The sequence below is a fragment of the Saccopteryx bilineata genome, chromosome 1, assembly GCF_036850765.1.
Source record: "Saccopteryx bilineata isolate mSacBil1 chromosome 1, mSacBil1_pri_phased_curated, whole genome shotgun sequence".
Taxonomy (NCBI): Eukaryota; Metazoa; Chordata; class Mammalia; order Chiroptera; family Emballonuridae; genus Saccopteryx; species Saccopteryx bilineata.
In genome coordinates this window covers 103,263,709-103,287,490 of record NC_089490.1, presented here as the reverse complement: position 1 = coordinate 103,287,490, position 23,782 = coordinate 103,263,709, and the positions used below count along the sequence as shown (strand labels likewise).

General features: G+C 37.2%; 1 protein-coding gene across 8 annotated transcripts in view; it reads right to left on the bottom strand.

Annotated features, from left to right (window-relative positions):
* The window catches only part of MYBPC1 (myosin binding protein C1), a 91,561-nt gene that overhangs the window by 50,239 nt on the left and 17,540 nt on the right, over window positions 1-23,782 (bottom strand). For 5 of the 8 annotated variants that reach the window (XM_066262733.1, XM_066262706.1, XM_066262724.1 and 2 more), the window contains exons 3-10: window positions 20,231-20,272; window positions 12,152-12,190; window positions 11,589-11,624; window positions 9,861-9,971; window positions 8,545-8,693; window positions 8,095-8,212; window positions 6,614-6,665; window positions 4,468-4,524 (exon numbers count right to left, since the gene is read on the bottom strand). In XM_066262733.1, the coding sequence (XP_066118830.1) occupies window positions 4,468-4,524; window positions 6,614-6,665; window positions 8,095-8,212; window positions 8,545-8,693; window positions 9,861-9,971; window positions 11,589-11,624; window positions 12,152-12,190; window positions 20,231-20,272 (604 nt within the window). The remainder of the gene's footprint in view (window positions 1-4,467; window positions 4,525-6,613; window positions 6,666-8,094; window positions 8,213-8,544; window positions 8,694-9,860; window positions 9,972-11,588; window positions 11,625-12,151; window positions 12,191-20,230; window positions 20,273-23,782) is intronic. The other 3 variants (XM_066262753.1, XM_066262764.1, XM_066262747.1) reach the window with 2 other exon arrangements.

Genomic DNA, 23,782 nt, shown 5'->3' with positions numbered 1-23,782 from the left:
TGTCAGGGGAAAAGGAGAATGAGGCCAAAAAATCTTCATTTTTCATTGTAAAGTATTGTCTTGAACTTTTTAGGAAGCAGGTTTGATATGAGTCATAAGGATATAAATGCTAACCTTCAAAGCTAATGACTAAGGCTTATATGAACAAGGGAATAGTACCATTAATGTAATTATCAAAATTATGACCACAAATTTTGATCACTGACTAAAGAACATATAGAACACATAAAGAACATATACAAATAAAAAGTGTAAGATTTAAAGTACACTTGTCTGCCCCTATTTTAAAACCAAAAAATGAAACAAAGACTCAAGGATAAATACTCTTTAGGATCTATAATGAAAATGCAAAATATAACTTATTGATTTTATTCACTGGCTAAATAATCCTGATTTTGTTTAAGCTTACTTGACTTTTTATCAGATTAATGTGGAAATGTTACAGTGACTACTTACTGTGGATAATGCTGGTTTGGATATGGGTTTCCAGGAAAACTGGTCAACACATCTTAAACATCAGTGTGAAAACAGATTCATGCTATCATGTTAGCAAATGATGAATTATATATGTTTGCATTGTCACATGAATTACACCTATTTCAGGTCTTGAGGAAATGCTGGGTTGTAATCATGGGAAAGGGAGGAGACTATAAATAGTAACATAGAGTTAGGTGAGGTTAGGCAAGGATGACTTCTGAATGGCTAATTTCCATTCTCATGTAAGTCTTTATGCCCATTGGCAGAGGATGCTGAGGCTAACCTGGAAACTAGAAGGAAATGAGAGGTCACCGGTCCATCAGTAACCTTTGTGGGAAGGACTTGACAACACCATTAAAAAATGTGCCTCTTAAAAACCCTAGACAGTATTATTTTCATCTCACTGAAATAACAATACCCTCTATTAATATGGGGAAATTGAAATGCTTGAGAAAATTGTACAGAAGTTGGAATATTGGTAATAATTTGCCAGATCTACTAAATCTACTGCCTGAAAGTAGTTTAAATTTCAAATATGACTTTTAAATATTTTGTAGGGGCCCTGGCCGGTTGGCTCAGTGGTAGAGTGTCGGCCTGGCGTGCAGAAGTCCCGGGTTTGATTCCCGGCCAGGGCACATAGGAGAAGCGCCCATCTGCTTCTTCACCCCTCCCCCTCTCCTTCCTCTCTGTCTCTCTCTTCCCCTCCCACAGCCGAGGGTCCATTGGGGCAAAGATGGCCTGGGTGCTGGGGATGGCTCCTTGGCCTCTGCCCCAGGCACTAGAGTGGCTATGGTCACAACAGAGTGACGTTCCGGAGGGGCAGAGCATCGCCCCCTGGTGGGCAGAGCGTCGCCCCTGGTGTGCGTGCCGGGTGGATCCTGGTCGGGCGCATGTGGGAGTCTGTCTGACTGTCTCTCCCCATTTCTAGCTTCAGAAAAATACAAAATAAATAAATTTAAAAAAATTTAAATTAAAAAAAGTAAAGATATCAAACAAGATTACAATAGCTAAAAAGAGGCACAAGTCAAACACTGAGGCATACCTAGATCCATGAGGTGAATATTTATATGCTGGAAGCCAGTAATAAAAATCATTTTCAGTGTGATTTTTAAAGTTTTGTTGGCAGATTGATAAAACTGATCATCCTCACCATTTTCTTCAATAAAACACCAAAAAGTACCTCACTCTACTACATTCTTAATTTTATCAAACACCAATGATCTCTTGCCTATTAATCCTTCCTTTACTCTCTAGCACTTAATTGAATCCCAAATTGAAACATTGAAGTATTCCTTATATTGTACTAGAATGTGGGATCGAGGCTCCCACCTGTGGCATTTCCTTAACTCATCCAGAACATTTCTTTTCTTAACATCTCTGGCTGCAGATGGCCCTATCTGCACGACTACATTAATTTACAGTTGGGAGAAAAATTCAAAATTTTATGCATACTCCTGAGTCTGTTCCAAGCACTGGGATCAACCTATATAACATTCACAGCACCTTCATCTACATCAAAATTTCTATAACTTGACAATCCTAGTGAAGTATAAAGCAGTTATAAAAATTTTATGTAGAATAAAACTTTCAAGTATTTATATAGGTCAAATCCCACAACAAGATGTTTCCCAAAATATTTACTCTGATTTAGTTAATGTCTCTTTTGGAATACACTGGCTTTGTTCAGGTCAGGGATATCTTTTGTTGTGTGGAGATGTTGGTTTTAATGCTGTTTATTCAGATAAGGATTTTGCCAGACTCTTAGAGAAGTAGAAATGGTAACCACGTGTCATTACCACAATGAAAACATATGCAATTCAAAATTAGTAAGAAAACACAACGATTTTAAAAGACATATTAGTGGATTAGTATAGTATATTAAATGAATATAGTCTTATCTTAACAACAATCTAGTTATGAGTCAAAATCATAATTAGGGGATGTAAAGAAAATGAGAACTGGAGACATGTTAGCTCCCTATGTTTTATAGTAATTTTTTTCTTTAGTCATTGTCACTGTTAATTAGATGATTTCTTTTACTTTACGAACTAATGGTAGAACTAGTCTGTTCTTTCTTTCTTTAACTCTTTCAACCAGAGTATGGCATTTAATAATCTACTGTATAATATTTTGATTGATTGATTGATTGATTCATATGTGTGTATTTTGTTTCTTTACAAATACAAACTCTTCAAGAGAAAATGTCACATTTTTGGTGAAAACAAAAATCAATATCTATTATAAGCCATGCTTTTTATAGTTAATCCTCACAATAAATTCCATTAAGTAGCTTTTATTCTCCATATTTACAGGTATGGAAACCAATTCTTAGAGAGGACATATAATTTGAATAAAGTCATGTAATTAGTAAATTGCTGTCTGTGTGCCAGGGACCGGAAGACCCTGATTTCTTGTCCTCATATCACCTGTAGCATTGTAGTCTATACAAAGACACCATTTAGTATTTTCCAGGTTGAGTAAATAATTGCAAGGGGAAAAAACTTTTTTATCTTCATAAATTGTCAATTTGTGTTGTAAACTAAAGCATCAATATCTGAGATCGATCCCGAGTAGTATTTCTTACATGGAGTCATAGGAAGCGGTTGACTCAGGAAAGGGAAACTTGGAATCAGGTCTCTGCTCTGCTTCTAACTAGTTGTGTGACTTGAGATAAGTAACTCAACATTTCTGGTCCCTAGTTTCTCACTTGTAGGATGAGGAAAAGATGATTTGATACTGCCAAGGTCTATTAATTGGTTAATATCCATTGGTAATTACTAAATTATACCTATTAATATTTATGCTTTCAAGCTTAATGTTTAAAGCTGGGGTGAATTTTTCATTCATTAGAACTTGAATAAAGGCATCAAATTAAACTGAGAATGACCACAAACCTAGTTATTTTTACTTGTAATTTGTAGCCAATCATATTTATACTTATGTTCCTTTAATAACTGCAGTGAGCACTAAAACAAATAAAAAGTGAACTGTAAAAGTTAAATAAAAACTGATATCAATATTATATATCAATTTAGAATGTAGTTTTACTATTTATTCACAAATTTATTAGATAAACATAATCCTAGTAAAAATCAATTTCTTTTCTTGTTTCTGCACTAAATATCTGGATATCTTAAACTTTATATATAACATAAAATATTGCCTATTATATGATTATATATACACATAACTATATAAACATAAATCTACAAAATGGTTATGTGCTAAATATTTGTGAAATTATAGAAATTTTATTGCAAGAGAGAACAATGTTAAAAGTGTGAGTGATAACACTAAATACTTATTTCCATTTTACTACTATATTTTACCTCTTCTAAAATGTACATTTTTTTTTTTTACATTTTAAACATCTCTGAGAAAGATATATCTTATAAACCATAGTTTGTCATAATAAACTATTTGGAGCAATTTTTTATTGCCCACAGTGATTTGTAAAATACAGGTATGTCTTAAAATGAATGGTCTCTTAGATTTAATGAAATACAGTAAATCATAAATGCTATATTAAAGTAGATATGCCTTTAAAATATATTATATATATATATATATGCAGAGACTTCTGTCAAAATTGTGAAATTGATTTTTCTGTCAAATATCAAAGGCAGGAGAAGGGACGCTTTATTCAGTCATCACAGGGAATTATGACTGAAATGAGAGAAATAGAAAAATTAGAGGTTTTTAAGTATGTAAGTCTTCTGTCTCAGTTTTCAGTCTCTTCATCTCCAACCAAGAAAATACACAAAGACTCATAAAATATTTAAGAAAAACAGTTAAAAGCATCAGCTAAATCTTAAACAGATTAGTCTGCGGTTGTTTCTCTTTCTTAGTCGTCTTTGTTATAGTCTATAAGTAAAACATATTTTAAGAAACAGATTCTTTGAAACGCATCTACTTTAAACTTGACTTCTCTGAGTGGATAGCTAAAAGATTTCCAGGCCACAGCGCCTCACTCCATCATTTTGTTCTCACCTACGTTTCAGGAGACCACTAAAGTCAAGTTCCCCTGCATCCTCTTGACCTTCTCCACTGTCATTAACAAAAGAAAAGCAAATCTGGGTTTAATGCTGAGACACATACACAACAGTTTGCCCCAAACACTCTACATATAATGTATATGCAATTTTGTATCAGCACACAAGTCATGGGACTAAATCAACACAAACAATTTCTTTTCACACAAGGGATATTTAAAATTTTTGGAGTATGTACTTGTGGAAAAGTAAACAAGAAGAGCTTGTGTTACACTAGGATTTCAGAAGACACATTTTTGTAGATTGCATATATAAAAAGGCTTAGATTTGTGTTAAAATGGAGTAACACAAATGCACTTAAGCCAAACAACACAAAGTACTTTGTTTTTTTGCAAGATGGGGGATCTAGAAACATACCTGTGTAAAAAGCAAAGAACTTTTGCTGATTTTTGTCACTCAAGTCAAACAGAGATTGGCTTGGAGGACAAAGTGTACCAGTGTCAAACATATAAGAGCAAAGCTTATATTCAAAGGTAACTTCTTTGTGTCCACCAATAGATGACTCAGATAATGTGATACTAACATAACATAAAAATGAAGCTAGAGCAGAGCTTGGGAAAAGATGCATTCCTTTCTGTTTCAAAGGGAAATAATTATAAGCTTTTCATTTTCTTGTTAATAGCTTTTCCTTTTAAAATGGATTTTTCAAAAATTTGCTTTCAAATTGTTGATGAGACATCTAGGAATTGTTTAAAGTGCTTTCCTATAGAGAAATGCATCTTAAATCAGGCATGCAGCCACCTTTGATTTCTTATAAACTCTAAATAGAAGCTCTGGAACTGACACTTAAATGCCACTATGTATTTACTTACATGTTTAATTTTTTAATGAAGATTTTGTTTCCTGCTCTTTACAAGTGTTAGTTATGGTTTCTAAGGAAAGAGTCTGCGGGATTAAAAACAGTGTGTATAACACGTAAATCATACAAATTGAATTCAAATAATGTGTTTTCAAATTTTCTTTAATAGCAGGTATTTGGAGACCTTTTGAAGTAAATACATTTCTAGTCCTTTAAAACACAAAATTGGGTAAATGATGTCTCCCTCTCCTAAATTATACTTGAACACACACGGTAGTTTCATACTCTGCATTTGCCGGACATGGGAAGGTGGAAGGAAACCAACGGGATTTGAAAGTTATGACTTAAAACAAAAAATATCATCAACTGATCAAGTAACAATAAATATCTTTTCAAAGCAATCAAAATTTTCATTTATTCATAATTTAAGAGGGACATATGTCTTTTATCAGCAAAATAGCCTTTGTTTTATAATAATTTGGGATGACTTTCCTTATTCAACAAAATGGTATGTGCATTCAGTTGTACAAAGAAGAAAACCTCTGCTCTCTGCAAGGAGCTTATATTCTGGAAGCATTAAGTACAGCGAGTAAAATAATGGCTGTTACGGGCTAGTTACACTTATAGACTAGAAAAAAATTTTCTTTTTATTTTTTTACCCCCTGATTTTTCGGCCTCGGCAGCCACAAAGTAAGTCAAGTAGGTAATTATATTTTCCTTTTTACAGTGGTTTTATTCCAGCGGACTCAGTTGTCTTTCACTTAGGATAATCCAATGTTTAAATAGTGCTAACTTCAGTAAGTAACTACTTAATTGTCACTTTCTGGGCGTATGGTTCAATAGCTCCGTAAGTGATTTCTATATGAAATGCAATATTAGTTTTCTCCTATTATTTAACTGGCTCTAAGATGCTTATCTTCACATATCTATCTTTTTTGGCTATTTGGAGGGAAATAATGCAAAAAGGAAGAAGCTGCGTATGAATAGATTGCAAGTGTGTTTTCAGAAGGCAACTGAAGCCTACCCAAGTGGGAGCTTTGCTATAACAAGAATATTCTTAGGAATGATCAATATATACTTGATTTGGCCTTCAGGCCAGGACTTTTCTAGAACACTAACTTTTGAATATATGGTATGTTTAACTACAGTAAACAAATAAACAAAAAAAAAAAACCCCCACGTTCTCATTTGGAATGATAGAGGGTGGAGGAAGAGAAAGCATGTTTCGAAAATCCTCTACTTTTGTGTTATACAAAAGCTACCGAGAGTCCCCTTCTGAAGTTACCTTCTCTTGAAAGCGGATCTGATGTCAATGTTTGGAGTTGTCCCGGTAGATTCTGCAAAAGGAGAGGAAATAATGAAGTAAATACCATTAAGAAGGCAGTTTTATGTTCAGTTCCTTTCCAGGCTGTGGGGATTCTTCAGAAGAAAGGAAGGCTGAGTAAAGGGGGATGGCTCTCTTCCTGGATGACTGAGCTTCTGAGACATCATAACTTATCCTCCCTCACACAGAGTCAGAAAAAAGACTTCAGGAGTTACCTTAACCCATTGCCATCCCATCTGCTTGCCCATTAGACTCTCCTGAAGAATTAAAAAAAAAAGAAATCTCAGCTTCTTGATCTTTCTGCTGGAGATTTTGACTCAAAAGATCAAAGATGGGCACTGGGAAATCAAAATTCTTAAAAAGCCCTTCAGGTGACTCCCAGAGAAGCCGGCCAGGTTGAAGAACTGCTACACAGGACCAGAGTCCCACTTCATACAGAAATCTCAACAGCACCTCCACCCACGATCATCAACCTCTTCTTGACATCTCTCAGAATGAGAATCTCACAACCTTCTGTTGTGTCTACAGAGCTTTAGTGAAAGAGCTCAATGGAAGGTAAGAAAAAACTCACCTCATAATTTCCCTCTTTTGATTCTAACCTGCCTAAACACTTCTTGAGTACATGGAGAATGGCCTTGTCCTGCTGTGTGACAGCCCTACCCCTATTTACAACGAGTCACGTATGCCTGACCTCCTTCACCCACACCGAAGAAGGGGTGGTTTCTGGATTCTCCATCTTCCTGGTTACTCTACTGCAGAAGGGATCCCAGTGGACATACAGTGCCAATGGTCAAAGACATCACTCCACATGTGAAACAGCTAACATGTTGCAGAGAGTGGTATCATTTTCTAAATCTAGATTCTCTGCCACTTCTAATGGCCCAGTTTTAAGTTATGCCAGCTTTGTGTTTTGTAGCTACATTGCATTTTAAATTCATCTTAAATTTATGATCTTTGCTGTCAAGTGAGCTTTCCCTTTGTTTACTTGTAGAAGTTCCCCCACCAAATTTACATGTACACATTAACATTTATCCCTATTCAACTCATTCTGGGCAGTACACAGAACATGTGGATAGAGAATGCCCATATCTGATGTTAGTCTTTATGAGAGAAATCCTCCCTTCCACTTGGGTATCCTAACATTCTTGCACCATATTAATGTATCCTCAACCCTGAGTGGGAGTAAGTAGACCCAATGAAATGGGTGCATTCAGTAGCAGCAGAGAAAATGGCATCATTTAAGAGATTGAAGAAATATAGATAACATGGCACTTACAAATTGCCTCATAACTATTATTAAGTAGGCTTGCTGAGGAACACACACTGTTTTAAAGGAAACTTTGCTTTCAAAATCTCAGTCTATTAAATGGCTTTCTCCTCCATCTCTTCATATCCCCCCTTTTTTTTAATCACATTTTTTCCAGACAAGAAGGTTCTCTTACCATGTACTTCAAGATCGAATGAACAGCTGTCAAACTTATCCTTATAAGTGACCTCACACCTGTAGTTTCCTGCGTAGTTCTCTTTGGCCTTGATGATCTGCATCTCGAATGTGTACACCTGCAATGAGAAGCGTCCGGACACGTTTCAGTCCTGCCTTGCCAGAAGGAAGACGCCGCCACATTTCAGTTATTTCCCAAATTCTTTCGCACTGGCTTAAAGACATATCTGTATCTGAGGATTCCAGGGCGATGCTCTCAATAGAGAAGGGGGTCAGTGTGCTCCGCAGCCCGTGGGCACAGCAGGGCAAGCATGCCAAGTGTAGACCCCAGGAATAGTAACTCCAGAGAATTTTCTGGGACTGAAATCTCAAAGCTCAACTGCGAAACGACATCTCGCCCGCAGAGAAGGAAAGAGCGGTCACGTCCCCGCGCTGGAGTTCAGGGCCATACCCGAGACTGCCTCTCGAAGCTTTCCTTCAGCTGCAGGTGCTTCCCGGCTTTGCTGGCCAGGTCCATCCATTTCCCCTTAAACCATTTGATGCTGGGTTTTCTAAGGAGATCTTCAGCCTTGACTTTGGCTATAAAGGTGATATTTTCACCTAGAAAAAGCACAAGTGACTCACACCGTGGTTTAAAATTGTCCTTTGTTTTGTTTTGCTCTCAAGTGGAAGGAATTACACAGAGCTGCCCTGCATAAACTATGGTGTGACCTGTGCCCCTGGAATTGGGCAATGAAGTAATTTTGTTATGAGTAACCTAGAAGTTCTCAAGATACTCTGACTTGTTCTGCTTTTCAGGTTTTTTATGGAACAAAATATGAGCAATGGGTTAATGAGTAGAAATAATTTTTCTTTGGTTTTATATTACATATGAAATAAAAATGGGAAAACCCCACCAATATATATATATTATATCATATATATATGTACAGTGTATACATTTTTTTCAAATCTTTTATTAAGTAAGTGATAGGAAGTCTGGAATGATAGGAATACAATTAAATAAAACTGATCTTTTTGAAATAAACTGGCCTATATGTTTGAATCGACAGAGTTAGACCCTAAGCACACGAACACTCTAGCCGCATGGCCAGTCCAGTGTTTTGGTATCTTCTGGAAACATGAGGGGAGCAAACATTTCCATCCACATGCAGTGTGCTTCTACATTCTTGACCTGAAAGAATACAGTCAGCTCATGTGCATAATATTTGGTATCATCCCTATTTGATAGATGAAGAAACTGATTTGTATCCAACCTGGATCCAGGCTTTAGGCTCTGGACTCCTACATGCTAAAGGTACTGAAATTAAAACTGCTCTCACCTTTTCAGGCTATAAGAGCAGGGTTCAGTATAGACATACAATGGAATATTATTCAGCCAGAAAAAGGAAAGGAAGTACTGATTCATGCTATAGCATGATGGACCTCAAAAACAATATGCTGAGTAAAAAGAGCCAGACATAAAAGTTTACATATTGTGTAATTCCATTTACATAAGATATTCAGAATAGGGGAATTTTACACTAGCAAAGCAGATTAGTGGTTCCCAGGGACTGAGGGGGAAGGAAAACGTTCAGTACCAGCTTAATGGGAGTACTGGGTTTCTGTTTGCGGTGAAGGAAATGTTTTGGAACTAGATAGAGGTAGTGATTGCACATTGATTGTAATAATAGCCACTGGTTGTTCACTTTACAATGGTTAATTTTATGTTATGTGAATTTCACCTGCATTTTTTTTTTAAAGCAGGATTTGATGCTTGGCACTCACCAACTTTTACTCTTCCTGTTTGAGGCTTTTCCACAAAAAGGGTGGACAGCTGAGAATTAGCATTCTGCTTTTCTTGATCTTCTGTGGCAGGTGATTCGCCGAGAGACCACTCTAATGAGCAGAAAGAAGGGAAAGGGTCACTCGGGGCCAGGTTTGTCATAAGCGAACTTACCTGGGTTGGTCATGCTCATCAACGCTGAAACTTTGTCTAATCAACCTGGGCAAATGTCACATTGTTCTTTCTCTCCATCACCCCCTTGCAGCCATCAGGAGGGAGTGACAGATTCCCTTCTTACAGGGATGTCTCTTCCATAATGGGAAAAAGGAACATTTCCTAATTTTTAGAAATAGTAAAATTTTTCAGGTAGGTTGTTACTCTGTCTTTATTGGAAGCCATGGTTTCTTTATTTTTTCATCTTGCCTGACCCCTAACCAATAAATAATGGTAGGAACTATATTAAAACAGTACTGTCAGTATTTTTACAGGTGCCTGACTGTAAGACTATATCTATACCACACAGAATTGAATGGGGCAGTTTGCAGGTCAGTTGAGAGAGTCAGACAACCAAGTCTGGCCTGGTATTTCTAAATTCCTTGCTTTTGTATGATTAGACAATTTTATTAGAATCGTCTAGACATGGCCACAGTTTGACAATTAAGTAACAGATCATGACCTGCAGTTACAAGTTTCAAGGATAGTTAGGAGTGTCCTGAAAGGGGGGAAAAGTCTCAGAAAAACAGAAAGAAAGAAAAAAGAACTCTTTAAGGCTTTCCTTTGAAGAGAAAGAACCTGGAAATGAAGTTGATTTTGAATTTTCTAGTTTGCACTCCAGGTGCTTAACTTGGATTAATCCTCAGTCAGCTCCCATGAGGAGGGTAGGAGAGAGAACTGTAGATATTCCCTCTGTTTCCAAAAGCTGAATTCAGAGTTCAGTTTCAGCTGCTTAAATAACTGGAAAAAAAATGCATGAGTTGCCAACTCTGCCTGTTAATGTTTCTCGAAAAGAAGGAAATGTAGATTTAGTTATTTTAGTTGTCATGTAGCAATCATGCTTAGTATTTCTATCCATAGGAGACCAATGAAGTTATGCAATGTAGTCACATGATTACATGATTTTTTAAATAACCAAGTTGATGTTACAATATTATATTGTGTGTGCCTGTAATATTAATAATAATATGGAAAGAGGCTATTCATATTTAAAACATAAGGGCAAGAATATTTACTGTTTTGTTCATTTTTATACTTAAGCCTGGCCCATAAGAGGCCCATAGTAAGATCATAGTAGGCCTTCAACACAAGTTTGTTGAATGAATGAATTGTAGTCCAGCTGACAGGTTGCATTTGTAAGTGGTTTATCAACTCTATGTAAAGTTCTGTAAAAATGTGAATAATTATCTAACTTTAGCACCCTGTAAATGGAGAGTTTAAAAGTTTCTTAATCTCTATATGTTTGTCAAATGTTAAAAATGATAGTTATGATAAAACAAACAAACCTGTGCGATATGCAGCTAGACTCCTGAATTTGTGTGTGTGTGTGCATCATGCAAAATTAATTGCTTCTCAATACATTAGTTTTCTTGTAAGAAGACATGTAATGAAAGATGGCTATCAGAGCTACAAACCAAATGAAACGAAGATTAGAATCTATACAGCTTCAAGAAATGAGGCCATTAGTGATTACATTAAGGTGGGGTTGGGATGCCTTGCTCCAGGCATCTGCTCACCTGAATCTTTTCTTTCCAGGGCCCGACTACCCAAACCTGAAAGAAAAGTGTGATTTGGATGATGCCAGGGGCTGTGGATGCAAAGCAAAGGCTGACTTCAACCTCCTTGAATCCCCCAAACCCTCTTCTTATGATGGGGAGAAAAACTAGAAGTTGGCTTGGATGGACAATCAGCGGAGCTTCAGCTATGAAAGCATCTCTAAAAACACGTTTATTTAGAAAGACAATAACAAGATAAAAAATCCAAATATCTTAAGAACAGGTGGAAAGGGTACACAGATGCAAATGAAGACAAACATTTTTGCACCTAAAATGTATAGCCAAGATTTACGAGTCTTATTTTATTCACAAAGGAAGACTCGTCTTTAAAAATGTTCTCGTGTAAAACAAAAAAATTGCCATTCAAGCCAATGTTTTCCCCCTTGGCTCTGGCACCGGCAGAACCTGGTGCCCCTGCTCTGCACCTTGTCTCATCAGGTTGCTGTGCCTTTTCTTTTCCTTTACTGTCAATTAACAATCAGCTACAAAGTGGGGGGGGGAGTAGGGTTCGCGATCATCCTAACCTGGAGGTAGGGCAATAGACGGAGAGGCTTCCTCTTCATCTGAAACAAGAAATAGGCATACAAAGTCAAGGAGAAAAGGACTTCATCCCGAGTATCCTGAGAAAAGAGAAATCTGAAAAAGAAGAGGAGAAACTACACAAAACACTTTCAACTGATGAGCAAACCTTAGAAGACTTGGTACCTGAGAGGTTCAAGTGGAGGATTTTAGGCAAAAGAAAAAAAAATAAACAAAAGGTGAGAAAGTAGCGTAAGCCAAATGAAAGGATAAATTAAAAATCAGAACTTGATGCAAGCGTTGTATGAGTGTAAGTTAAGAAAAAAAAATTATGCTAAAAATTTGAACCTTGATGAAATCCACAGTGGAGGGGTAACTAAAGTCAATAATAGGCATAATCCCTATGATCATCTGGACACAGACATAAAAGCGTATATGTCTGTTTGAGAACTTATTCCCTCCATCCCCAAAACCTCACGATTAATTTCCCTTCTACGTTTAAGAAACAAAAGTCAACATTATCTAATATAAATCAATTTGTCATACTTACTTGGTGCACCAATAATTATTTTAGAAACTTTATAAAGTTATAAGCATTTCCCCAAGACTATGTTGGTGTTGGCCAATGCTGTATAATTTTAAAAATATTTACCTATGCACATTTGTAAAATTCAAAATATGCTTTTGAGTGTTAATGTGCAGAGGCACTATATTCTTTTTTCCTAAAATGCCTGAATTTTAAAATGTCTTTACATATTAGATGCTTAAATAACATTTGTTGTTATCTGAACCTCTGTCCCTCTCATCTCGAAGCATGAAGTGTTAGAATAAATGATAACAATCTTTTTAATTAAAATACTAGAATAATTGTGGATTACAAAATACAAATATATATGATGATATAAACTAGGATGGAGCAAACACATGCACATTAAAAAGTTCTTTAAAGAATTCCTTAAAATATAAAATAGCACATTTTGTGTAATTTATTAGAATATTTACAACAAATATAATTAGCCTGAAATTTCTTTTCCAAGACTATCAACCAAAGGTATGTTTTTATTACTTTTTACAAAATAACTAGGGAAATATAGAGAGAATCTTAATGTTATATCTTTAGAACCCTACAAGTGACTCACTGGATACTGTGAGATTCAGGATTCTTCAAAGGAAACTTTCTATAGTCAAAGAAGCCTAGAGAATGTTAGGCTAGATAAAGTTAAGTACTTGTATTTTATTGCATTGTGTGTATGCTTTCATTGAGACACATCTCGAAGCCTCAGTGTGATAATATGCTCTAGCACAAGTGCGGAGACAAAAAATGATACCTTTAGAGAAAGCCGTTAACATTTCCCAAACTTAATTCACTTTTGAGTCCTTTTCTTCTGGAATATCATTAATATTCCACAAAATCGTGCGTTTGAGGAAGTAGAGGTATTTCTGAGCTACTAGCAGAATTCTATATTTTGGAAGACTATTGGATAATGAAAATTTTATATAACAAAACATGAAATATTTTGCCATTTAAAATATTATTTGTCATGAATTTAATTCAATATTAGTATTTTATTCTTGTATCTTATTTAAAGACTTCTACTTTCTGAAATATGTAAAGATTCTTGCTTTAAAGACCTGTAAAAATTCTAGAGAGAAATTTCCTTTATTACATATAAACTAGAAACTAGAACCATGTTGAGTCAAATGAACACTTAATTTAGTGCAGGTTTTGTGGTTGTTTGCTTGCTTTGTGTGCAGTGTGTAACGAATCACTACGTTTATTGTTTAGATTGCTAAATGACTCAGAAGAGCATTCACATGCTTCCATAAAACTAAAATGAAGAGGTAAGCAAAAATTTGATGAATGAGCAGTTTTAATGTCCACTAAATGTGAAGACTATTTAAAGGGACCAGCAAATTATTTTAAATTATTAAAGCGCCACATATTAAATCAGTGCTTCAAAGTGTCATAAAATGACTGAGATGATCAAAATTACTTCCAAACAGCAATTCCTTCTTAATTGGCAATATGTTTTTCTTGTACATATACCCCCAAATTTACTAAAGTGCTAGAAAATATAATGGACAAGTTTACTGTTTCCCTTTTTTTATTTTTATTTTTTTTGTATTTTTCTGAAGTTGGAAACGGGAGGCAGTCAGACAGACTCCTGCATGCTCCCGACTGGGATCCACCCGGCATGCCCACCAGGGGGTGATGCTCTGCCCATCTGGGGCATTGCTCTGTTGTGACCAGAGCCATTCTAGTGCCTGAGGCAGAGGCCAAGGAGCCATCCTCAGCGCCCAGGCCAACTTTGCTCCAATGGAGCCTCGGCTGTGGGAGGGGAAGAGAGAGACAAAGAGGAAGGAGAGGGGGAGGGGTGGAGAAGCAGATGGGCACTTCTCCTGTGTGTCCTGGCTGGGAATCGAACTGGGATTCCTGCACGCCAGGCCGATGCTCTACCACTGAGCCAACCAGCCAGGGCTACTGTTTTCCTTTTTTAAAAAGTCACTTTGATCCTGGCATCCCTTTTAGATTAACAAATGTAATTAATATGTTGGGATCTTGACCTGAAATTCTTGAAAAGTTGCCTGGTTGAATTTGGTTAAATTGGATGAGAATGAAAGGTTTTGTTGTTTTTCCTTTACCATGTAAAAGGTTCTACTGCTAGATGAGAAATTGAATACCCAAATCTTTGGGTTGTGTCTAAGTCAACAACATACACATGAAAGGCATGGTATCATACAAAGAACATTTTCAAAGAAAACAAAACAAAAAAATAAACTATGTACATCATAACTTCTTTTTTCTGTTTAAAAGTGACTTCAATGACAATGAAAAGGTACATATCCATTTTTCACCCTTTAGAATACAGCATACATGAAGACATGGACCCAGAGCAGCAGAGCTAGCTCTCCTAGCTACAAAGAAGGCACATTTACCAAAGCAGAATTTTATTTGTCTTCAAGTCATGGGAAAATGGCATTTGTAAAACCGTAAAAATGATTCTTTAAACAACTGGAGTTCTCAAAGAAGAATTCCTGCAACAGAGAGAAAGAACTTGGTCTCATATTACAAGGTTGGGGTTTTAGGGGGACACACATGAAATTTGAAATTTGAGGGAGAGACCTCCAGAGATAATAGAATGTTTTCATTCGTATAATTCTCCACACTGTCTTAACCATAAAATAACTTCTACATGTGGTTATTTTAAATTGATTTTCTAAATTAATTTTCATGTAAAACAGACTTGGGATTATTGAGAATTTAGAATAAAGACCAAAAAGCATATAAAATTAAAAAAATATGTGACTATAAACAAGCCACAGTTAAACACCTGACTTGATTTAGACAGATTTATGAATTCCTCAAGCAGAGTAATCAGTTTTAGTAGTTGTTGGCATACATGACCAAAAATAAAAACAGCAACAACCACACATGGAAAACAAGACCATCAACAGCTAACACTAGTTCATCATGTGTTAAGGCATTTGATTAATTTATTGCAGTTTCTTAATGAGAAGACACATGCCTTCATATTTTGCTGCTTATGAAATCAAGATTTATCCTAGAATAAATATGTTTAATAAAAAGCTTTTTCTCCCCCAAATCTATTAAATGAATATTTTATCTTAATGGTTTTGTCTCAGAATTGAAAAGTACAGTGATATTAATTTTTAACAAAATTTATTACAAAGAAATATGTAATTAGAATACACAGATAAAGCACAGAGACATTTTGGTAGATGGTTGTCTGATACCTAAAGGTAAAATTTCACAAAATATGTTAGCATGCTAGTAAGAAGCATGAAATAATGTTACTGCAGGTATAAAGGAACCTAAATGAAGAAAAAAATGTTTAATCATTTTTTAAACAAAAAAATTATATTATTTAAGATACATTTTCTGGAACTTCTGCTGATTTACTTCTTCCTTTGCCAACCACATTCATGCCAAAAGAAAGATGCTTCATCTCAAGTAATGTAAGACTTTCATAAGCACAGAGTTCATTTGCAATAGATTGTATGGTATGTTAACTTAATGCTTGGGAAAAGAAAGTTTTTACTTCTCTTGCCATGATTATCAAAAGCAGTTACTTTTCAAGAAAAAAAATAAAAACAAGCAGTAACTAACCCAATTGGGCTTATCAAAAAATATATAGAAATTATACATTAATAAGATGCAAAAATAAAAATTAAAAAAAATATATAAGAATTTAGGCATTAAAATGAGTATTGACTGTCAAGCTAGTCTCTGACTCTAGTGTTGCTGGCACATTTGCAACCATCCACAGGGCCAGTTTTGCAACTTCCCATGGGGACCATTGTTGAGGCACAGAAGAGAGTCAATCTCGCTGTTCTTCTATGTTCACACATACAATGTTAGTTGACCATAAAAAAGTATGATCCCATTGGAGCACCAACATTATTCACTACACATGGCCCTCCATGACAACTGTCTGCTTTCCAAGCCGAAATCCACTGTATTCTGGTGATGGTCGTTCTCTTCTCTAAAGCTTCCTAAAGTCAGCTGCATAGCTGCTGCCTCTGAATACTTGCTGAAGAAATGAAAGAATAAAAGATAGTTCCCTGGCTCCTCTGAGGATAGCAAAAAAAGAATATGCACTTTGCATTTATTGATTTGCCACCTGCCATTTTTCTAGATGAATTTTAAGTTATGGTAGCTTTATTTTTATAAGGACATGGCCTCCCATCATAATCTTTTTTTTTTTTTTTACAGAGATATACAGATAGGGATAGACAGACAGAAAGGGAGACAGATGAGAAGCATTAATTCTTTGTTGCGGCACCTCAGTTGTTCATTGATTGCTTTCTCATATGTGCCTTGACCAGGGAGTTATAGCAGAGCGAGTAACCCCTTGCTCAAGCCAGAGACCTTGGGCTCAAGCCAGTGACCTTGGGCTTCAAGCCAGCAACCTTTGGGCTCAAGCTAGTGACCACAGGGTCATGTCTATATCCTATGGTCAAGCCAGTGACCCTGTGCTCAAGCTGGTGAGTCTGTGCTCAAGCCCGATTAGTCCGCACTCAAGCCTGCAACCTCGGAGTTTTGAACCTGGGTTCCCTGCATCCCAGTTCGACACGCTATCTATTGTGCCACCACTTGGTCAGGTCCTCCCATCATGATCTAAAAGCAATTTGCACATGTAAGTTCTGGTATTGCTGTTCAGTTAAACACATTTTTTTTTATTGTAGTCTCTACTGTTTTGATTCCAGGGCAAATTAGGCAGTACAGTATTAAAAAAGAGGATAGCTGGATGAACAAGTCCAGAGACAAACAAACAAATAAGCAAATCAACACATAGTAAAACCCCACCTTGGAAAATCATCTGTTTCCCAGACACGAAATCTTGATAAACATGAAAAGTTGACAAATCTACCCACAGGCACTACTTGTAATATTGATATCAGAACCAAACAACATTCTGTGGCTACACAGAACTTTTCAGAATATTTCTAGGTTGTTGCAGAATGATTCAGGCAAACTGGGAATGATATTAAGGCTGTGTTGCTATGAATAATGTTCTTAACAGTGACAGTCTTGGAGCTATTAACTGAATATATTTCAACTAATTAGATAGGGGACTAATTAAAGAGTGAAAATGTACTAAAATCCAGTCATGACCATTTCCAAAGCGTTGAGTGAGTTGGTCTGACATCATCTACCTGTTCTGAGGATGAGCACTCAACGCACAGTGTCATTGTCTCATTCTGAACCTCATTATTAAGAGTATACATGAGATGTTCATTCTCCTGCCCAGCAAACGGGAATAAAATCTATAGATTACTACTGTCTGTGTGATCAGTTGCTAAGCCAACAAGAAAATTTAATTGTTCATTCATTCTACAGGTATTTATTAGGAAATTGCCTTTTGTTCTCTGCCAGACACTAGAAAAAATGAGATGAGAGACCCAAAGACGTGTTAAGACAGGGGGCTGTCAAAAAGCTTACAACCTGTTAGAGAAAGAAGTGAACCATTAATATATAATGAAGTGAAGAAAAGAGTAATTAAACAACAGAGGCAATAGGTCCAAGAGAAATCAGAAGGAGGAAGGAGAGACAGAAGTCAGGGGAAAATCATATAAAGGAGTGAAACCCAAGCTGAATGGTTAAAATCAATTAGGTGGACTGAGGATTGGGGGAAGGTGAAGGGCAGGGAAAGATGTTCTAGTCAATGCTGGTGAAAAGGTCTGTAGCATCTGTTAATCTTGCTTATGCTCACGCATGTCTTCTTTCTCAACCACAGCCATACAATAGCAACATTTATTGTGTCTACTTTTTGCTTAAGTATTTTCCTTGGAATTTTTCTGTCTTTAAAAGTTGGTAATAGTTGAAAAGTTTGTATATTTAAGAACAACTTCCATTTACCTACCTTCTTTAATTAGGGATGTCACCTTCTATCCTAAATTGATTTTCCTCCTAGGCACGTAGAGAAAATAGATACATGGCAGTTTATGTACTTGGGCATGTGAATGGATGTGACGATGGCCTTGCTTAATTTTTGCAAATGTCAAGGAAAAAATGCTACTAATTTCAGGATTCCCTACCTAGTTATCTGGCCTGGCTCTTTCATCAAACTGTGTTCTGCATAGAGAAGAATTTTGGTTGGTTGGTTGACTGACTTTAATATACAGAAAGGTATTTTCTCAAACACACAAATATAATTGGATGATTTTTTATATTAACATCAGGCACAGGCTTTGTTTAAGCTTTGACAATTTGCCCTCTGGGATTACATCATCTGCTCTGTTGGTTGAGCCTTACAACCTGGCCCAAACACCTTTCCAAATTTGGAAACAGAGGTGTATGCCATTGGCTTTGTAGAGAATAATGTTACAATAACTTCAGCCAGATGTCCGAACATCTTTGAACCCCTCCCATAGAAGGAGTTCTAGGAGTTTGCATTGTCTGCATTCCATAAGCAACTAACCTCCAGATTGTGTCTCATGCATCCAGGATTAGTACTCAGGGAGCCACTTAAGGTCAAGGACAAAGTGAGTGTACTAACAACATTGTGTGTTCATTTATGAGAGTGTTAAGTTCAAGTTAGCTGAAGAAAAGTGGTCCAATGTACTGAAAAAAAGAAAAAAATTATTTTACTGATATATAGAAGATAATAATATCATAGGAATTAACTAATGAAATATGACATAATAAGAAAAAAGATACTTAACATACTTTGGAATGGTGTCCAGAAATAAAGAAAAAGGTCTTCTTATAGTCAGGAAATAATCGGTTATCCCAAAATATAAATTATGTTATTCATTATACAAATTTTAAAAATGAACACATAAATGGTGATACAAACACATAAAGCAGAATTGTCAAATCTGCCTCTGTGAAAATTTTCATTTTTAGAAAACTAATATTTCTTAGCTTAAGACAGATGGTCAGAACTGACAGTGACTTCCTCTATGGGGACATAAAAGAATTAGTATATCCTGGATCCATGTAATAAAGATTATTCATTGTTTAAAATTAGACTATCTACAAACAAAGCAAAAACAGAATAATCTTGCAGACATAAAGGAGTTTCCAAATCAATAAGGGGCAGCATGATGTCTGCTTAAGGTTGTCTTGTCCATTTACATAAATCATTATATAAATCTATATGGGTATAGTGCTACAAAATGAGATGCTAACCTTCAAAATTACTAGTGAAACCTGCAACAGTTTACACAGTAACATGAAAATATTCCATTAAAGAAATATGTGGGCAATCAAGATAATTTTCCAAATTGGTGTAATCCCAAGAAGATCACACACCCCTTTTCCTTCACATGTACATTGAAAATTGAAAACTACCAATTAATTTGCTGGCATCTCAACAAATGCTTGTGATTTTTTTTTAAATCATTATCATTTTTCTTTTAGAAATGTGTATAACAAAAACTGATCAAAGCACCATTTGCCATTATGCTAATGTATTTGTGCAGAGAAGATGAAAACAAGGAACATTTAACCACACTGATAAAAGATAATGCAGAGAAATTCCATGGAGCCACCCTGGCAATCATTACTGACCTCCTTCTGATTCTAGTTCAGCCTCGTTCCCCTTCCCTTCACTTACCTTTTGGTGGTGCGTTTCCCGCGTCTTTCTCTTTATTTGGTTCTGTATGAAAAGCACAAGAACATTTTTTAAAGGGTCTTGAGGAAAGCATTTTATTGTGTGATAGGCAATGAGAGGGGGATAAATGAAAACAGTTCAGGCCCTGGCTGGTTGGCTCAGCGGTAGAGCGTCAGACCCGGGTTCGATTCCCGGCCAGGGCACATAGGAGAAGCGCCCATTTGCTTCTCCACTCCCCCCCTTCCTCTCTGTCTTTCTCTTCCCCTCCCGCAGCCGAGGCTCCATTGGAGCAAGGATGGCCCGGGCGCTGGGGATGGCTCCTTGGCCTCTGCCCCAGGCGCTAGAGTGGCTCTGGTCGCAGCAGAGCGACCCCCCCCCCCCCGGAAGGGCAGAGCATCGCCCCCTGGTGGGCAGAGCGTCGCCCCTGGTAGGCGTGCTGGGTGGATCCCGTTCAGGCGCATGTGGGAGTCTGTCTGACTGTCTCTCCCCGTTTCCAGCTTCAGAAAAATACAAAAAAGAAAAAAAAAGAAAAAAAGAAAACAGTTCAGATCATAGATGATACTACATACTCATTTATTATGCTGGGCATGAATGATGAATTTGGGGTTTATAATAAAGAGTCACATTAAACTTTTTATAAATGCAATTAATCTGATTACTTTTGAACAAGTATATGTAGAAACATACAATATGGATTTTCTTGGTAGAACCTGCTGGAGTCCTGGAAATGAGTATAAACTGTGGGTCATGTTCCAATGGTCAGTTGGTTAGTGATGGTACTTATACAATGTGACTTCCTCGTAGACCCCAGCCAGGGACTGACTGACTTTTTAAGGAAGTTTGATCCATGTAGAGGCTCTAACAGTTCTCACTTCTAACTAATATTATAATACTATTAAGATATAACATAATATAGCCAGGGTATAAAATCTCTAATGGTACAATTATTTCAAAGAAAATATTTGGTGCACATATTAACCTTCTGGGTTGGGGTGAGTGGCAATTAGTGCAATATGATAACAGTAACATCAGTTGAGATCATCCAGTTTGCATTTTTTTTTGTTCAGAATCATATTAGTTTAGACACCTGCAAATGGTGTCTGACTTGGGGTATATGTAAGAAAAGAATTGTTTCAAGCATGAATTCTTTCTCTCTTTTGACTGACTACAGATCTGAATTATAGTTATCTAATAGTTTACCTAATAAACTCAGTTAAAAGTGTCTGTATTAAGACTTGCTTGAGCAACAGGAAGTCAGTATTGTGCGATGAATATGAAATAGGGCATAATAAGGGAAGCTTTGTAGTGGCCAGCAATAGCTACTGGTCTGAAGAAGAGAAGGTTATGTCTGTAATGGCCTGCAGATCCTCAGTGTACAAAATATTGGCAAAAATAAGTCTGTATATGCAAGAAGAAATCCTATCAAAAAAGTAGTTCCAAAGAAGAATGTCACACATTTACCCTGGTTGAAAGGAAAATAAACATATTTTAACAGGGTTTAAACTCATGTGGCTCTGAGCCGGTTTCATTCATTTTTGACACACATCTTTATTCTTCTCTACTACTTAAGGGTTTCAAGCGTGTGATCTGGTGTTCTAAGCTGGACAAAGGGGATCCTGTGAACAGTTAGATTTCTCAAACTGCCATTCTGAAAATTATCTCCGTGGTGGAAGAGCTTCATAATCCCCTTATAAATTTCCATTCAGAAAGAGGCTTTATTCAATTCCTGCTTCAGCTAAGTGGGACTGGGGTCTACAATGACCTGCCACCCCTTGTCTTCAGGGTCAGTTCAAGTAATATGCATTAAATCACACACTGCCTTGTGAAGTTCTTAGAGTTTTACCTCATGCTTCAACATAGTGGTTGTATTTTACTGAATTGTTTTCTGGTCTGCATTTTATTTTCTAGTTGGTTGTTAAGCAAACTGCATACAAGGAAATATTTTCTACTTTGAGTTCTCCACCACATCTGGTACAATTTGTTTGTACCTAGTTATCAAGGAGTATCTGCTAGATAGCTCTGTATCCTGAAGGGTTATTAGGGCAGAGTTGTGCACATGGTAAATAACATGAATAATTCTCTGAAATTTTTTTTCAACTACAGCTTACATTCAATATTAATTTGTATTAGTTTTAGGTGTACAGCACGATGGCTAGGTAATCATATACTTTACCAAGTGCCCCCTGCCCCGATATTTCCAGTACCTACTTGGCAACATATATAGTTATTAGAATATTATTGACTATATAATAATAGTGCTGCACTTTATAACCTCATGATTGTTTTGTAACTACCAATCTGTAGTTCTCTTTTTTTTTTTTTTTTGTATTTTTCTGAAGCTGGAAACGGGGAGAGACAGTCAGACAGACTCTCGCATGCGCCCGACTGGGATCCACCCTGCACGCCCACCAGGGGCGAAGCTCTGCCCACCAGGGGGCGATGCTCTGCCCCTCCGGGGCGTCGCTCTGTCGCGACCAGAGCCACTCTAGCGCCTGGGGCAGAGGCCAAGGAGCCATCCCCAGCGCCCGGGCCATCTTTGCTCCAATGGAGCCTTGGCTGCGGGAGGGGAAGAAAGAGACAGAGAGGAAGGAGGAGGGGGGTGGAGAAGCAAATGGGCGCTTCTCCTATGTGCATTGGCCGGGAATTGAACCCGGGTCCCCTGCATGCCAGGCCGACGCTCTACCGCTGAGCTAACCGGCCAGGGCCAATCTGTACTTCTCAATCCCTTCACCTTTGTCAGCCAGGCCCCCAAATCCCTTTATCTCTGTCCAGCATCAGTTTTTTCTCTATATCTATGAGTTTTTGTGAATAATTCTTCACCAAGGGCCCACTTCTCACCCTGTTCAAGAAGGAAGAGTGATGAGAAAGGGCACTTCGGTGTCTTCATGGGGAAAGGCACATAGTTTTGGTTGCCCCCATCTGGAGGGCCATTTGGTGGGGGGCAGACAACTGATCCTGGAGATCCGGGGAGTTTAGCATTCCACTTGGGCTGGTCATCCTTTCAGTCCTGTCCGCTCCCTTAGGTCTATGTAGGTGGGAAAGCAGGCTTCACCTGTTGTTTACCACTGGGCATTACCTCTACCTGCCAAATTTCACTGGATCTCTTCACTCCTTGTTTTCTGGTTGCCACCTAGTGGACAACACGGTACTGAGAACTGGAGACATTGGTTCTGATGTTGAGCCTCAGGAGACACCACATTTTCTTAGAAACTCCCCAAGTAGCTTCTGGAGGTGCTTGATAGTGGCATGACTCAAGTCTAGAAGGGGACACTGATCTTCCAGGGTGGGGCCCGCTCCCCACTCTCACAAGAAAGGTGTGCATTCTGTTTGCTCTTAGCTATATGTGAGAAAGAGCAAGGCTCTTTGGGGACCCAGTCTCCACAACACTAAAACATGGGCATGACTACTACTTTGTCATTCTTTGAAGGATTTTATAGGTATATGATGTGTCATTCAAATTAGATCAACATGAGAGGGTTAAATAAACACAATGTATTCTTCTTATTATAAACCTATCACAACTGTGGGCGTCAAACTTCTCCAGAGGAGTTAGAT